The 16,139-nt window shown below is 63.6% G+C and overlaps 1 protein-coding gene across 6 annotated transcripts in view; it reads right to left on the bottom strand.

The window, feature by feature from the left end:
* Positions 1-2,174: 2,174 nt before the first annotated feature.
* RXRA (retinoid X receptor alpha) overlaps positions 2,175-16,139 on the bottom strand; it is a 101,203-nt gene continuing 87,238 nt past the window's right edge. For all 6 annotated transcript variants that reach the window (XM_082470113.1, XM_082470114.1, XM_082470117.1 and 3 more), the window contains exons 6-10: positions 13,433-13,562; positions 11,392-11,524; positions 9,693-9,784; positions 7,842-7,947; positions 2,175-6,135 (exon numbers count right to left, since the gene is read on the bottom strand). In XM_082470113.1, coding sequence (XP_082326239.1) covers positions 5,988-6,135; positions 7,842-7,947; positions 9,693-9,784; positions 11,392-11,524; positions 13,433-13,562 — 609 coding nt within the window. In that variant the 3' untranslated portion in view covers positions 2,175-5,987. The remainder of the gene's footprint in view (positions 6,136-7,841; positions 7,948-9,692; positions 9,785-11,391; positions 11,525-13,432; positions 13,563-16,139) is intronic.

Here is a 16,139-nt window from a genome sequence, read left to right as displayed (position 1 = left end):
AGGGGCCGAGGACTGAAATCGTGACAAGGCCCCTCTCCCTAAGCCTCCACATTCCGGTCACTTCCTGCCTGAGGTCTCAACTCCCCTGACCGCCTCTGCAGGGTTCTCGTCACTCTGGGTATGGCAGCCCTCGGGCCCAGCGAGGACACCTACTCTTCTTCTGTCCTCTGCATCCCCTGCTGGCCATCGGGGCCTCACTGGGGGGCTCACTCCATCTTCCCAGGATGCCCCCCTCCATTTCCCACACATGCCCTTTCTGCAATCAAACTGCCTGCTTGCTGATGGCAGGGCCAGCCCTTTCCTGTCACTGGGCTCCGGCACCCAGCCCAGAACCTGTTATCCAGGGCTGCTCAGCACGGTTCCGTCCCAAAACCCCCCACCCAAACCTCACCTCTCAGGTTACAACCCCCAAGCCCTGCTGACAAATCCTGTCACCACCTGATCCTGCTGGTGATAAACTTATCAGGCCCAGCATCTCTGGTCCAGGGGGACCACCCCGGACAGGAGTCACCATGGCAACTGGAGGCAGCAGAGAGGCCAGAAGCCAGGTTGCCAAGCAATGCCTGTAGGCAGCCTGGGTCTCCGCTTGACTGGAGGCTCGCCAGGAGCACAGCTCACCACAAGAAGTCGGGTGTCGGAGCCCTGCCCACCCGGACTCACCCACCTCTCGGCCCCCTCTGCCTACTGGCTCCTTTGCTGCTTCTCCTCAGGGGTAACGTCACCCCAGATGTGCTCCCTGGAGCCTCTGTCCTGGACAACGTTTGGGGGATGCTGGGCTTGGATAGGTCATCTCGGTCACTGCCCTGCTCGGCCTGGGAACCCGTGAGGAACCTCCTCTCCCTGGTCTTCCCGAGACCCCAGTGGCCCCTCCTCGCCCTACAGCCATCGGAGCCATCCCTCCTCAGGGCCCGCTTACACCTGTGCCCTCGCACCCTGCCCAAGACACCCCTGCAGGATCCATCCGTGGAGGCCGGGCCCAGAGCTGGGCCAGGGTAGCCAGCGGGCCTGGGCATGTGGAAGGCAGGGCAAGGGGCCCTCAGTGGGTGGCAACCCTCCAACTCTCCAGGATCCCCAGGGCTGACCCACTTTTCAGACCAAGAGGAGGCCCCCACGGCTGGTATTATTTGAGCTTTTATGACAGGAAACCAGAGTGGGCCGGTCCCAGCAAGGCCCAGAGGCCATGGGAAGCTGTCTCCCTGTGCCCGCCCCTTCCAGGAGGTCTAGGCTGGGCTCTGGTGGGCAAGGCCACGCCCTGACTCTGGGGAGGCCCTCCCAAGCAGCAGCAGACCTGGCAGCGGGTCTCGGCGGCAAGGCCTCAATGCCCTGTGCTTCCAGAGTCCCGCTGGCACGGTCTGCAGCCCTGGTAGGGACAGGAGCTGCTGAGTTTCTGTGAGGTGGTGTGTGTGCACGTGTGTACGAGCGTTTGTACGTGTGTGAATGCACGTGTCCCCGTGTATACTGTATGTGCACGAGCACATCTAGGGGGGTTACCAGGGGAGCCCCTGCCTCTCGGGCCACAGGCCTCGTGGTGAGATTCACGCCCTCCTGCCGGGAGCCACCTTTGCCCTCGGTACCACGTGTCCGGCGCCACCAGGCGGGACTCTGGCCCTCAAGGCTCCCAGCTCCAGGACACCCCGGGGCTCCCTGGAGGGTGCCTGCCGGCTGGAGGTACACAAGAGGGTTCGGGGACCATCGCCAAACTGCGGCCGGGCCCAGCCCAGCCCCCAGACAGCATGGGGACGAGTGGGAGGACAAGGGGTGTCGTTACCTGCTCACGAATGGGGCAGTTCGATGACATCACTCATTCTGTGGCTGTGTGTGAACCTCCCGCCCGTCCAAGCCAGTGTGGACGCCGGGGCTGGGCTCAGCCCACACCTGGCCCCTTGGGACGCTGAGAGCAGCCCTCTCGGGAGGCCTCTGGACGGGGCCCAGACCCAGAGGCAGGCTCCCGGGAGCTCTGTGATCCGGAGGGGGCCCAGGGCGCAGTCTCACCACCCTGGACAGGCCACCACCGCCATCCGGGGTGCAGTTGGGGCGCCTGGTGTGGACCCGGCCCAGGTCAGGGCGAGGCCGGCAGGCCCTCCCGCTCCAGGGCGGCCGGAAGCCCCCGGCGTGGGTGACTTCCAGACCGACAGGAAAACCCCACCAGCACAAAGGCAAACTGAATGGGGATGTATTTTTAAACACTCATGTTTTGTTTGTTTCTCCTCTCACGTTTGGCTTTGAGTTTCTCTTTTCCACAATTCTAACACCATTGTTCGTGAATCCCCGGCACCTGCGGCCACGAAGTTTTCGAGAACAATCACGTGGGGAAGTAATTTCACAGTCAGAGTCTCGGGAAGGCCAGCTGGCAACAGGGACAGAACAGAGCAAGGCTTAAAAATTACTCGAAAGGGGAAGAAAACCCTTGAAAGTTCCAGGCCCACCTTCCTGCCCCAGAAAGAAAACATCTACGTGCCGCGGTTTCGTCTGAAGCCCGTGCCCCGTCCCGAGAGCTCCCTCCTCCGCTCCGCCTTGCGTCCCAACGTTGACTCAGAAAGCTTTCACCTCAATCTCTAGAAGCAGAAACAAAACAAGTCCCCCCTCCCCGCCACATCCTCCAAGTATACATGAGGGATAAAATTACATTTGTACAAAAATAGATTTTTTTCTACCTTTCCCGATGCTTTAGACATCTCTTTTCTCTGTATGTATGTCATCCTCTCTAAGTGTGAGCTACGCATCCCGGCTAAGGCATTCTAAGGACTGGGAACGGCTAAACCTGTTTGCACCAAAGCATCTTAAAATAGATGCATCTCCTTGCCACGAGATAATTCATTCGAACCCGGATTTCACCAAAGGAGGGGTCCTTACGTACTTGCTTACATGAAGCAAATCTGTAGGAAAACGGGGGGTGGGGGGGGGGAGGAAAGTCTTGATTAAAAATAAACAGAAAACGCTGGGAACTGGTACGTGTGTGGATGGCGAGCAGGTCTGTGCACACAGGGTCTCTGTACAGCATGTACATTGTACACCACACACCTGCGTGGGCAGGGACCGAATTCCGCGATGGGGACAACATCAGCTGATTACCCACTAGCTGCACGTTCCGGCCGGGCCCCCCCCAGGGGCCCCCACGGAGGAGGAAGCTCGGCATGGCCTCCAGCACTGGCCACCGGCCTGCCAGCCCGAATCCTTCCGGAACACCGAGAGTGTGGCACCGTCTTCCCCCCCAGGGGACGAGAGGGCCAGGGGCTGACCCGGGAGCCATCTGGGCGGACCTTCCCGGGCAGGCCAGCTTCCAAGGAGACGCCTGACGGGGGACGAGTCGGAGTCTGGCTCTGCCAACACCTTCCAAACCCGGGGCGCGGTCGTCTTCACTTCTCAGCCTCGGGAGCCCCATCTGATGTCCAAGCAGGGAGGGGACGTGCCGGAAGCGCCCAGCAGGCGGGGACGGGCACCGGAATGGCTACTGAGCTGATGTTAGTGCTATCTTTAGAAAATTAAAGATTGTCCCACCAAAATAATAATAATAATAATAATAATTACAAAAAATCACCTTAGTTGAACCAGATTGGTAATACTACTGAAGGTCTGGTTAAATAAAAATCCTACCTCTCTACTGAGTAATGTGCCGTTTCCCCACCATCATCTTTCAAACAAACAGCACTGCATGACAACATCGATGACAGCGGACCGAGGAGAAGACGAAAGGGCAGCCCCAAGAGCCCAAGATGCTGCCGTGCCGGCGGGGCCACGGAAGGCTGAGCGGCGAGGGGCCAGGGGATTTCTGGCTTTGGGAGGGGGTGGCCTGGGGACCTCAGTGCCTTACGGGCAGCCAGCCCACGAGGCCGACCCCCCAGCAAAGCGCCCATCCTGGGTTCTCCCCACTGGAGCCACCACGTTCCCGAGGGGTCCAGGGGAGCGGGAGGGGGCTGGGTGCGGACAGGGTGCATCTGGCTGCAGAAGGCACCAGGGTGGTGGGCCGGAGGGCGGTCTACGTTCCCAGGGGGAGGGGGTCCCAGAGGGAGGCCCCTGAGGGTGCCGGCGTCCCTCTGCCTGACACAAGCACGCCCCCAAAGGCTGCCAAGACTTGCAGGGAGAGTCTGGGAAGAGGGACAACTAGGTAGGCGTGGGCTCGCCCCGTCTCTGCCTCAGATGGTGGACGGGGCTGGGGGTGCCTGTGCGGCAGGGGACGCCTCGCCTGGGCCACCAAGTTAAGGGCGGGGTGGGGTGCCAGAGAAAGGACGTGTTTGTGGAAGCTTCCACACCCTCTGCCCAGGTGCCTCACACTGAGCTCGGGCCAGACTCTGGAGGGCGAAGAATGGACTCCCTCCTCCCTAGAGGCCTGGAGGCCGGCCTCTCCCCTTCCAGCCCCGGGGGCACCCTTGCAGCACCTGGGGGAACAGACTTGGGGGGAGGGCATCCACAGCCCCCACGCCCACCCCCGCTCTGGGGCCTCTCTGGTGGGGAGCGGCGGGAAGAAGACAGGCATCGCAGAGCATGCCCCTGATGGGCTGAGAAGACAGGACTCCTCCCTAACCCCTAACCCCGGCCCCCCGGCCCGGCTCAGGCCCCCATGACTGACAAATGCTGGGTTCAGGGAGTACGAGGCGTGAAAATGGAAAGTACTCGGACCAAAAAGACGGCATTACAGTGCAAAAGAGGCCAGTTCAACCTGAGAGACCCCACCCCCGCCCCTGCCCCAGGGGCAGAGGGCCTGCCTGCCTGGGCTGGGTGAAAGGTTCAGGGGCCGGTGCAGGGCTGGGTGGGGTGACCTCAACCAGAGCAGGTGTTGATGGAGCTCCCACAAAGGGCTCCATCAGCCGGCCAAGACAACAGCCGGGCTGGCTGTCCCCGAGGGGCACCCAGCCCTGGCCCAAGGGTGCTGGCACTCAGCGGTTCCTGACCCCAAGAGTCCTCTGGACAGAACAGCCAGCGAAGGGGCCTCTCTACCCAGAGCGCTCCAGAATGGACCATCTGCCCCCTCCCCCGAGCCATGTGCCCACAAGTCCCTCCTTCAACGTGCACAGCTGCCCGAGGACCCTCTGGGGAAAGTGACTCTCCTCTCCTCCCGTCCCTGTGGGCCTCCTTGGTGGTGACCTCTGCCCTTGAGAGGTCAGCAGAGCCCAGGTCGGCATGGCCCCCCCAATGCTTCCAGGAGGGCCAGAGACCAGGCTAGCCCTCGAGGACTGGGGAGTGGGGTCAGCCTTGGCCCTCTGCACAGACTGGACGATTTGGGGCGGGGGGTGTTGGCTACCCAGGGCTGGACAGGACCATGTGGGAGAAGAAGCTGAAACCAGGACGATGCAAAGAGAGAAATGAGGAGGGGTGGGGTGGGCAGGTGACTCCAGCCCCTGCAGCCTTGAGGTGGCCCCCAAACCCTGCACAGAGGTCAGCTTCTGTTCTGATTGGCTCGGGGACAAAGTTGAAAGTCATCTTTGGAAACGGGTTGCTCACCCTTCATTCTGAGGGGAGACAAGGCTGCTTGCCCCAGAGCCCCTCCCGTCTTCCCAGGGGGCACGTGGGGTCTTTTGCAATGAAATGCCAACCCCCCCCACCTGTCCCCTCCTCCTGATTGTGGGTGAGGCCGGGCTGGCAGGTTGTCAGCACACACAGGAGGCAGAGGGATCCCTGCAAACAGAGGACCTCGCACGGGATATTTCCAAACCCAGCGACAACAAAACAGTGACGGAACAAAGCCACCCTCTGACCGCTGTAGCTCCGGGGGCGGGGGCCTGAGACCCCGTGAGCTGCCCGGGCTCCCCTGGCGCTCACACCAGTTCCTGCCACTCCGGCTGCCACCCCAGCATGGCCACTGCCCGGTCCAGTCGAGTAGTACTGAAAATAACGAGGGTGGCAGCACATCTCAGGCTTAGCAGTGACAGGCCACGCCCCCAAGTCCAAACAGCCAGGCAGAGGAGGGGCGGGACAGGCTCGGCTGAGAAGAGCAGCTGGCAGCCGGGCGGGGCGGCCGGACCAGCGGGTGCGAAGGACGGGCCACGGGCCTAAGTCATTTGGTGCGGGGCTTCCAGCATCTCCATGAGGAAGGTGTCGATGGGCGTGTCCCCGATGAGTTTGAAGAAGAAGAGGTGTTCCAGGCACTTGAGGCCGATGGAGCGCAGGGCCGGCAGACGAAGCAGCAGCTTGGCAAACCTGCGGGACAGGAGCCGCGTGAGGGGCGGGCGGGCCCTCCCACCCTCCGTCCTGGCGCCCGGCGGCCCCCTGGGGAAGGGACCAGGCTCACTGCCCCATCCCCGAGGCCTCCACGGCAGGAGACCTGCCTGAGCTGGGCCTTGGACGGGGAGGGGGGTCTCTCAGGCCGAGCACACAGAGCAGGTCAGGGCCCGGAGGCAGAAGACCCTGAACGGAGACCCCCAGGGTGGAGCTCCCGGCTGAAGGTCCAGGGGCGAGACAGTGGCCGGGCTGGGCAGGCTGAACAGGGCTTCGTGGGGAAGTTACAACACGTGGGCTTTCTCCAGTGCAAGAGGAGCCACAGCAGGATTTTAAGCAGGAAGAAGGGTTACGAGAAGAGATCTGAGTACCAGCAATGCCTCTGGCTGCAGGGGCGCCAAAGGTGAAGCTGCTCCCGAGCTGGGAGCAGGTCTGAGCGCCAACAAGCCCTTCTCAGCAAGGACCAGCCTCCAGGGGGCCCCACGCCAGCGCCCACCTTCCCCAGGAAGAGCTCGGCCAGAGGCACCTGATGCCCAGACAGGGCGGGTGGGAGGGAAGGAGGCTCCTCGGGCCTTGCCCACCCCCTGGGGAGTTTCTGGGGAGGACGCTGGGTGGGGGAGGAACAGGGGAAGACTTTGGGAGCCTCTTGGAAAAGGGACGCCAGGCTTAGTGGCCCCGCTGCCAAGGACAGTTGCCGTGGGGGGGCGGGGGGGGACAGGGCCACATGCCCCTCCAGGGACATCCACATCTGCCCCCCACACTGTCCCCATCCAACTGCTTCCTGGTCTCTCCACATGCCCCTCCAGGGGCCCCAGAGCCTCATTAATTATTAACTGTCTGTATTTCAGGGGGAAAAGCCCCGTGCTTGGCTGCAACACTACCCGCGTTTTAAAGGCAGAAACGCAGCTTAGAGGCTGGAACAGGGCCAGAGAACGAGCTGTTTTCTGCTGAGCTGGCGAGATGGGCTAGGGCGGGAAGCCAGGAAAAACAGGCGGGCCTGCCACCCCTCCTCTCATCCTCCTCCTCCTCCGGGAAGTTTCACTCTAAACCAAACCAGATGAGGCTGAGCAAGACAGTTAACCCTGTGTGGCCCGTGTGTGCCAGTTGGCGGGGCGGCCAGCGGGAGAGGGAGGGGGTAGAAGCAGGACAACAGATTTGGAATGCCATAAAGCCACTGATGCTTCCCCCCTCTCCTGGACACCCACGGCACGCCCGGCACTGTGGACCCAGAAAGGAGACAATTCCAGCCCTTCCGGGGCCCACAGTCGGCCAGGAGAGACGAGCAGGTCTGCAGACCACAGCCATCTACTCTGCATATGCTTATAAACCACCTACTATGTGCTGGCGTCCTTCCTTGCTAGGGGTGAGCACGCCAGGCCCCTGCCTCTAGCGGTTCCCTTTGGCAGGCGGAGGAAAGCACTGACTTCGTCTACGTGCTTTACAGCGACAAGCACCTACTGTGTGCCGGCACTGGGCCCATCTTTTTGGCGGGGCTACAAGAAAGCGTGAGAGCGTGCCCGCTGAGGCCGGGAGAGCACCTCAATCCCCCACTGCCCTGGATGAAGGCAGGGTGTCGCCTTCTAATTCACAAGAGTGTCTGAAGGGCTGGTGAGGGGGTCCTGCCCCGGGCAGGGGGTCTGCAAAGAGACCCCGAGGTCCGTCCAGGCAGAGGCTGGGCCGAGGCTCACCTTCCTGGCTGCTCGGGGTACTTGTGTTTGCAGTACGCCTCCAGGGACGCGTAGACCTTCTCGCGAAGCGCCTCCACCTCGGCCGGGTTTGAGAGCCCCTTGGAGTCTGTGAGGGAGCAGGGGCCGCAGGTAAGAGCCCTGCCCAGGGAAGCTGCCCCAGGGACCCAGAGCCCCCACTCAGACGAGGCTGCCCTGCACTCGAGCCCTGGCCCTGCTGCTTGCTGGCCACTTGACCTTGGGCCAGTCCCCTGACCTCCTGCCATTCAGCGGCCCCATCTGTAAAGTGGGATGGGCCTGCCCCTGGGCGGCTCCTGGTTACCATGGCAACTGGGTTGACTCCAGAGGCCTCTGCTGCATTGGGTCTCAGCCCCTTCGAGCCAGATGAAGGCTCCAAACCCTCTTCTACCTGAAACAGCCAGACCCACGCTATGGGGGGCCCTGAAGCCATCCTGAGCCCTGGGACCCTGGCAGCAGGAGCCCAGTCTGGAAGGCTCTGCCTGTGGACGGAGATACCCGACACCAGGGTCGCCAAAACCCCCAGGGCCCAGGGGTAAGGCTGAGGAGCACGGGCGGCCCCGGCTCATCTTGGTGAGCTGTCACAGGCCTCTCTGAGGCACTGAGAGCCCCCCGGCTGGGCAAAGCTCTGCTAATAAGCCCCCTGTGCTTCTTCATCTCCTGAGGTTACCCAGCAAGCTGACGTTGGACGAGCCTCCCTCTCTCTCTCCCCACTGCCCCCGGACAGCAGCCATCACTGGGCATCTGGATTTGGGCTCACACAGCCCTGAGGCCGGCCCCAGCCAGGCATGGTCCGTCCTAGTGGCTCAGGGGGCAGAGGCTAGAGCCTCCCTGCTGCTGGTCTGAAGCTGACGCAGCCCCTGCGGGCTCAGCCGTGGAACAGGACTGCTGTCCGTTGGCCTCTGAGTCCCAGACCAGGGGGTCCCACACATCTAGGCCCTGCCCTAGATGTCTGATGTCCCAGTAGGAGCACTGTGGCCCAGCGTGAATGCCATGGTGGCCTGGGGTCCTGGGCACCTTGGGAACATGCCAGGCTCCTCTGCAACTGGGCTCCCCCAGGCCCTGGGGCTCTGCCAGCTCTAGACATCTCCCTTCTGTCCCCAGCAACCCCACGCCTGGGCCCCAACAGGTGAACCAGCGCCAGGAGCCAAGCCATGCACGACTTCAACGGGGATCCTGCCAGGCAGGGCCGAGACACATGGCTCAGCCTCCCATGCTGGCAGGGTCACGGGCTCGAGCACAAACCTGGGCAACACACACCCCTGGCAACGGGCTGTCCCCATGAGCGGACTCCATCTCCACCCCAGCCCGGCCCTCAGCACTGGAGCTGATGGAGGGCCAGGAGTCAGGGCCCGTGACCCCTAGGGCCGTCCCATCCTCCCACCGCCTGGTCAGCTCCCTGCACCTCCCCCTAGAAGCCCTCAGCAGCCCCCAACCTGCCCCCGGTGTCCCCGTCCACCCCCAAAACATTCGGGCTCCAGAACTTCGGCAGCAGAAGCGCGCGAAGAGGCCGTCTCCTCTGGAGCCCAGGATGCCGGTGCGAGTGGGGCCTCCCTTTGGACACAGCGCCCAAAGGCCCGGCCAGAGGCCTCACCAAACCACAGAGGATGAGCTCGGCTGCGCAAGCTTCATCCGACCTTCACAAGGGCCTTGGGAAAAAGGTGGCATGGCTGTGCCCCCAGCGTAAGAGAGACACCGAGGCTCGGGGAAGGGGCAGGTCGCCGACGCCGCAGCGCCAGTGAGCGGTGGGGCGGGGGTGAGAGCCCGGGGCCTTTAGTCCCCCCGGTGGGCTGACGCCCGGGCCTGACAGCAGGTGAAGCGGTGGGAAGGCAGTACCGGGGTTGAAGAGGACGATGGCGCGCAGGCAGCCCAGCTCCGTCTTGTCCATCTGCATGTCCCGCATCTTGGACACCAGCTCCGTCAGCACCCTGCGGGGGAAGCAGGCAAATGCCGACGTCCAAGTCAGACCCTGCCCCTCACAGGGCCTGCCAGAAAAACGCAAAGGACTCGGGAAGCCCGGTGTGGGCCTGGAGGGCAGCTGAGAAGAGCCAGGAGACCGGGGGAGGGAGCTGCCCAGACAGGGCGGGACAGTCCCCACACCCAGCCTGTCCCATCCCGCCCCGGGGGCTCCACGCCTCTTGCTCAAGAAGGTCTGCGAATGGGATTTTATCCTGGGGGACCAGAGACTAAAGAGGAACCTCGTGACAGCCGGGGCAAGCCAGGGCCCCCGCACGTCCGGGGCAAAGCCCACTGCCACACGCCCCCACGGGGCTGCAGACCAGACACGGCGGCCTGAGGCCGAGGCCTGAGCGACGCATTCCTGCCGCTCTCTCGAGTCCGCCCGCGGGAAGGCATTTCCCCAGCTCCTGGCTTCCTGGCTCCTTCCTTGCAGCCGCAGCAGGCTCCGTTCCACTTCCCGTCACCAGCCACTTATTACATTCCCATCACCGTCACCTCTCTAGCAGCTGGGACCACGGAACTGTCAGCTGGGTGCGTGAGTGGGGCTGCACTTCTAAACATCCCCCCAGAGGGACGTGCTCTCCAAAGAAGCCGTCTGCGGGCAATAAACCCCGCACTCCGCAGCCCCTTTTGGTGGCACTTCCGTACGTGAGCTTTTTGTTAAAGGCCCTGAAATGTCCTGTGGCAAAGACACATCCCTACAGTGTCTAAACCAGTGCTTGCCCACAGTACGTGGTGCCCCTCTGTTCTACCTGAGCTGTCCCACGGGGCAGCACGACTCCCACATTTATCCCCGGGGGGCTACAGTAGGGGCTTCTGCTGCTCCCCTCTGACTTCAAGGCTCCTGCTCTCGGGGGCTCGCCTGGGACCCCCCCCCACCATCCCCACCCCCCCAACCCCTGCCTCCGGCTCCTTCCCACTCACCATGCCTGTGCCGCGCCCCCCACCCGAGGGACCGTGGGAAGCCCCTCCCCAGCCCTTCCCACTCCGGCTGGCTGAGCTGACACCCAGGTCCCCAGGTCCTCTGGGCTCTTAGGCAAGGCCCAGAGACAGGACTGAGCAGCTCCCGTCCGCCCCGCCCGGTGCAGCACAGGTGGGCCATGATTCTGGAGGCACTTGAATGGAGCCCCCCAGCCCACCGCCCAGCACTGGCCCCCTGGCTGCGTGCCGAGAAGGGGCAGAGGGGCAGAGAGCGGTGTCTCCACCAGGGACACGCCAGAAGCAGCGCTGAGATGCAGCCGGGCACCCAGGGACAGGGTGCGCGCGGGCTCACAGGGGCTGCGATGCTTTGGTCTCGGCTCAGAAGAGTCTCGGCCGCGTCCGACAGGACAGCACCACGGAACGGTATCTACAGCACAGGCTACCTTTGCATTAAAAATAGGGCAGCTTTCCTTCCCATGGGCAGGACTTTAAAACATATTTGGAGAAAAGCAAACCAAAAACGTCAGCTGCGGTTGTCGGGTATCCCCGGAGGGATTTTAATCTTAGTCCTTGCACTTCTCTGCATCTCCGCAAGTATAACCTTCGTGAACAGGACAAAGGCCAAGCAGGTCACGGCCGTGGGCTGGGCCCCCACCTGTCAAAGATGGCGCCCACCCCCGCGCTGTGGGCGCTATTGCGGTGGACGTGCAGCCCGGTGGCCAGGAGGATGCCGTCCTTCACGGCTATGGAGCGGTGGGAGAAGGAGGCGATGAGCAGCTCGTTCCAGCCTGCGGCGGGGAGAGCACACGGTCACTGCTGGCTCCAGACCCCCGGGCCGCCCTGCCCCCGACCCCCGCCGGGCCCCCCAGAGGCAGCGCTCACCCTCCCAAGCCATGGTTCCCAAAGTGGGCTCCATGAAACCCCGAGCCCATGACCATTCCACAGAAGGGAAGTTCCCAAGCACTGACGTTTAGGAAATGCCTTTACAGTGCGTGCAATAAAGGCCCTGAGAAGTCCCGCACAGAGCATGTCCTGTGGCGTAGTTTAACCCAGGCTCCCAAACTAGGGTGCCAGGGAAGTCTCTCTCTGCAAGTGCCAGACACTTGTGCCACGGAGCACAAGGGAGCTCCCAGGACCCTCTCCAGGCGGCCCCGGAGCAGCTGCCGCCAGTCTGGCCCCCACGGCCAACTCCCAGAGCCTGACATTTTGTGGATGCCGCAAAACAGTAAATTACTGAGCTGAAACAAGGTGTGTTTAAAGCCAAAGGCCGACTCGCCGCTCTCTCTACGTGAGGCCCTGATGCACACAGAGTAGGTGCAAGGGCTACAGAAAGGGATGGAAACGATTCTGTGAGCAAGTGTTTCGATGACCCTATAAACTGAACAGCGTGAATCAGCCCACAAGACCGTCACTAGTGACCGTCACAGCCTCCGCTCCCGAGCGCCCTGAAGGTTCTGGGCTGGCAGCTGACAGCATCACAATGATCATCCCATTTAATCCTGATTCAACCCTACAAAGCAAGTATTGGCCCCATGTTATACAGAGGAAAACTGAGGCCCAGGGAGAGGAAGGGGCTGCCTGGTCAGTGAATCAGAATCCCCTCCAACCCCTGCTCCCAGACTTTCCCAACCCTGCGGGTCTGACGGCTCTGGGTGTTGGGTTTTGTGCCCCAGAGGGAAAACTCCTCTAGGCACGGGCTCTCCCCGCCCCCAGGTTCAGCAGGGAGGGACACCCCGCTGGCCGAACACCAGGGCCGAGGACCAGAGCTCTGCGAGGGGCAGGACCAGCCCCCCAGCGCCTGCCCTACCCTGCCACTCTGCGACCACTCTGCGTCTCTCCCTCCGATCCCCCACTGAGGCCCGCCTAGCCCCTTCCTACCTCTGACCCGGCTGCCACCTGCCCTCCTGCCCCAAGAGTGGGCCCGGCAGGCGCTGGGCTGGCCCGATGCTCCTGCGGCTCCCAGCACAGGCCCGGAGCACGCAGGTCAGCAGGTGCACACCGCGGGGCCCAGCGCGCACGTATGGACCCGTGGGGCGGGGCTCCCGCCCAGCACCTCCCAGCTGGCCCGTCCCTACTGTCTCTCTGGCAGGAGCTTTGCACCAAGGACCCCAGTGTCCCAGCAGAAACCGGCTTCCACGTGGCACAGCCGTCGTGCCCACTTTCCAGATGAGAGAACGGCCTGGAAGGCGGGCAGCTGCCTCGTCAGGACTCCAAAGCTGCCGCTCCCATCCTCCCACCCCCCCCCACCGGGTCCCAGGATCTCCCTCACAACCTGTTCGGCCATGGGGTGTGTGCTGAGCACCGAGCGAGCTTTTTTTTGCACCAGCTTCGCACATCGCAAGCCCAGCCTGGGAAAGGGGCCGCGGCCTCAGTGGGGGGAGAAGGCAGAACACACAGACCCCCAAGGGCAGCCCTTGCTGGACATGCTCACCCCTCCCTCTCCACAGGTCCCCTAGATGGCCCTTCACCCCTCTGAGGGCCACTAGGAGAGACCCCACACTGAATCCCTCCTCATGAGGGAGGGGAGGAAAACCCAGGCTGGGGGGGGCAGTGCTGGAGCAGCAGCCCCGGCCCGTGCCCCTTCCCCTGCGGCCTCACACAGCAGGAGGAAGGCCGCGTCCCACCCGCGGGGCTCCAAAGCCCCCGCCCCTCTCCTGTCCGCGCCTGCCCAGCCCCCGCCAGGCCCGGCCACTCACCTGCCCGCAGCAGGATGACCTGGTCGTCCAGGGGCAGCTCGGAGAAGTGCGGGATCCGCTTGGCCCACTCCACCAGGGTGAAGAGCTGCTTGTCGGCCGCTTGGCAGATGTTGGTGACAGGGTCATTGGGCTGGAGGAAGGGGCACCACAGTGAGCGCCGAGCAGAGAACGCGGCCCCAGACCAGGCCCCGCCGCACGCCTTACCCGGCGGTGGCGGCTGAACAACACCCCCGGTGACACCCACGTCCTATACCCCACAACCTGCTAACGTGCCACCCTACCCGACAAAGGGAACTCTGCAGACGTGGCCGAGTTAAGGGTTTTGAGATGGGAGGTTACCCTGGAAGAAGTGAAGTGGGTGGGCCCAGTGCCATCACAAGGGTCCCTACTGGAGGGGGGAGGAGGTCAGAGCGGAGAGAAGGAGTGAGGACGGAGGCCGAGATGGAGGAGGGATGCCGGCCCCGAAGCCGGAGGAAGGGTCGGGAGCCGAGGAACGCAGGCACCTCCAGAGCAGGGACGGGCCAGGCAGCAGCTTCTCCCCGAGAAGGGCCAGCCCTGCCGATGCCCTGACTTGGCCCAGGGACACTGAGCTCAGACTTCTGACCTCAAGAAGCGTAAGATACTAAAATCTGTGCTGTCTCAGGCACTTGGTTTGTGGTCCCTTGTCCTAGCAGCCACAGGAAGGTCACCATGCTACGACCTACTCAGTCCCCACCGCAGCCCTGGGGGCTGGGGCCGGGTGACCCCGTGTCACAGACCAGACTCGTGGGTGGGTGCCAGCCCCTCCGGTGTTGCTTCTTCCTACCAGACTCGGAGGTGGCACACAGAGAGACGGGGTGCATCAGAGGCCCCTCCAGAAAGTTCTAGCCAGAAGGGGACGCCCCGGTCATTCTCAGAGACGAGGAAACCTGGGTGGCCTCAGCGGCACCCTGCTGCTCCCGGCTCCAGCCTGTGGGGCTCGGGTGGAGAACCCTCTGGGCCCAGGGGGCGGGGACCGAGGCCCGTGCACGGGATGTGGAAACCCCTCATTCCAGAAACCATGATGGCCAGGCAGTCCCATGGGGGAGGCCCCCTCGGAAGAGCTTCCCCTGACAGAAACCATCCGCCCTCCAGTGACGCAGCCTAAACAACCCGGCCCCGTGAAGGGTCTGCTGAGGGCTCTCGTGGGAGGCCCAGTGACAAACTGGCACCGAGGCCACCAGGGTGAACAGAGCCAGGCGTGCAGAAAGGGGACCTGGGACCTCGGGGAGAGGCGGCAGCCGGGGAGCGTGGCCAGTTGGTCTGCGGACCTCAGGGGGAAGGGGTAGACAGGCAGCAGCCCCTGGACGCCCCCGTTGTCACCCGCGGGGGGCCAGCCCCCAGCCTACACGGCGTCCCCTCCTCCACCTGCTCCCCAACAAACCTCCCAGGAGTGTCAACCGGAAGTCCACACACTCGCTGGGCCCCGGACACTATGTGCCCAGGACACCCTGTGGGCAGCGCCCACCCCATCCCGTCTGATGGACAGCGGCAGCCACGGGCAGAGCCTGGCCCGCACGGGGTCCTGGCTCACACGAGCGAAACACCCAGCAGCTAGCGTGCCAGAGGCCAGGGCCAGGTTCTCGCCAGAGCCACCGCGGCCAGGCTCCACTCCCCGGGGACCGTGCTCCTTGCCCTTCCATGCCGCAGGGCAGCCCCTCGAGGTGAGAGCACAAGCCCGATGGTGGGGGGCATGGGGGAGCCATGCAGGGGGAAGCAGGGGGCGTGGGGAAGACCCGAGGAGAGCCCCAGGGGTCGGGCCTTCTCCCTGGCCACTGGCCAACGGCCCCCTCCGAGCCCTCAAGGGGCCCAAAGCAGGCCCGGGGCACAGGCTGTCACCCTGAGCCACTCCCGGGCAGGCCAGGGCCTTGTAGGTGAGCACGAAGTCACGCCTAGAGCTGGGGGCAAAGTTTGCCTGCACAGTAGGTGCAGGACTAGGCCTGGGGGGCTCCCCTGGGGGAGGGGGCTCCAGCTCTGCCCTGCTCCGTCCCGCAGGGTGGTCTCCAGCAATTACTTAACCTCTCCGAGACTGGATTCCCACTCAGAGACAAAACAGGCCTCATTCAACGGCAGTTTCTGGAGTTCCAGCCCGTGCCTAAGAGGGAGAGACCTTCCCTGTCCTAGGAGGTGACAGCGGGATGCCCAGGCAGAGGCCCGAGGCTGCCCCAGGGCAGAGAGGTGTCGCTGGCGTCGAGGGAAGGGGCCTAACGAGCCGTCCCCAGAGCGGGACCCAGGCCAACCCAGCGCAAGCTGCAGCACGAGGGCAGACCCTCTGCCCGGCCGGCCCGCCTGCCTGTCCCCTAGACCCCCCTCCGCCTGCTCTGAATTCGTGGAGAGCGAAGATGGCAGATTTGTTTTCTTCCAAATAACATCCTTACTTGACAAAATTAAAAGCTGGCAGGCCTTGGTTGATCCCCTGACTTTTCTTTCAGGGTTTCGACTCAGTCGTGAAGCCCTCGCAATCGCCCCACCCCGCACCGGGACTGGAGAGGGGGCGTAGGGTCGGGCCGGACCACAGACCAGACGGACTGCTGAGGATCACAGCCGAGGGGAGTCATTCTACAACAAGAGGCGGCACGCCCAGGGGAGGGCCCACCTTCCCTGGCACGCAGCCAAAGCGGGTGTCTCAGAGGGGCCGTGGTCCTGGGGCATCACAGAGGGCGGGGCAGCAGGGCGGCCTGCGACCCCC

Source organism: Balaenoptera physalus (assembly GCF_965194825.1).
Source record: "Balaenoptera physalus genome assembly, chromosome: 7".
Lineage (NCBI taxonomy): Eukaryota > Metazoa > Chordata > Mammalia > Artiodactyla > Balaenopteridae > Balaenoptera > Balaenoptera physalus.
This window is presented reverse-complemented; position numbering and strand designations above follow the sequence as displayed.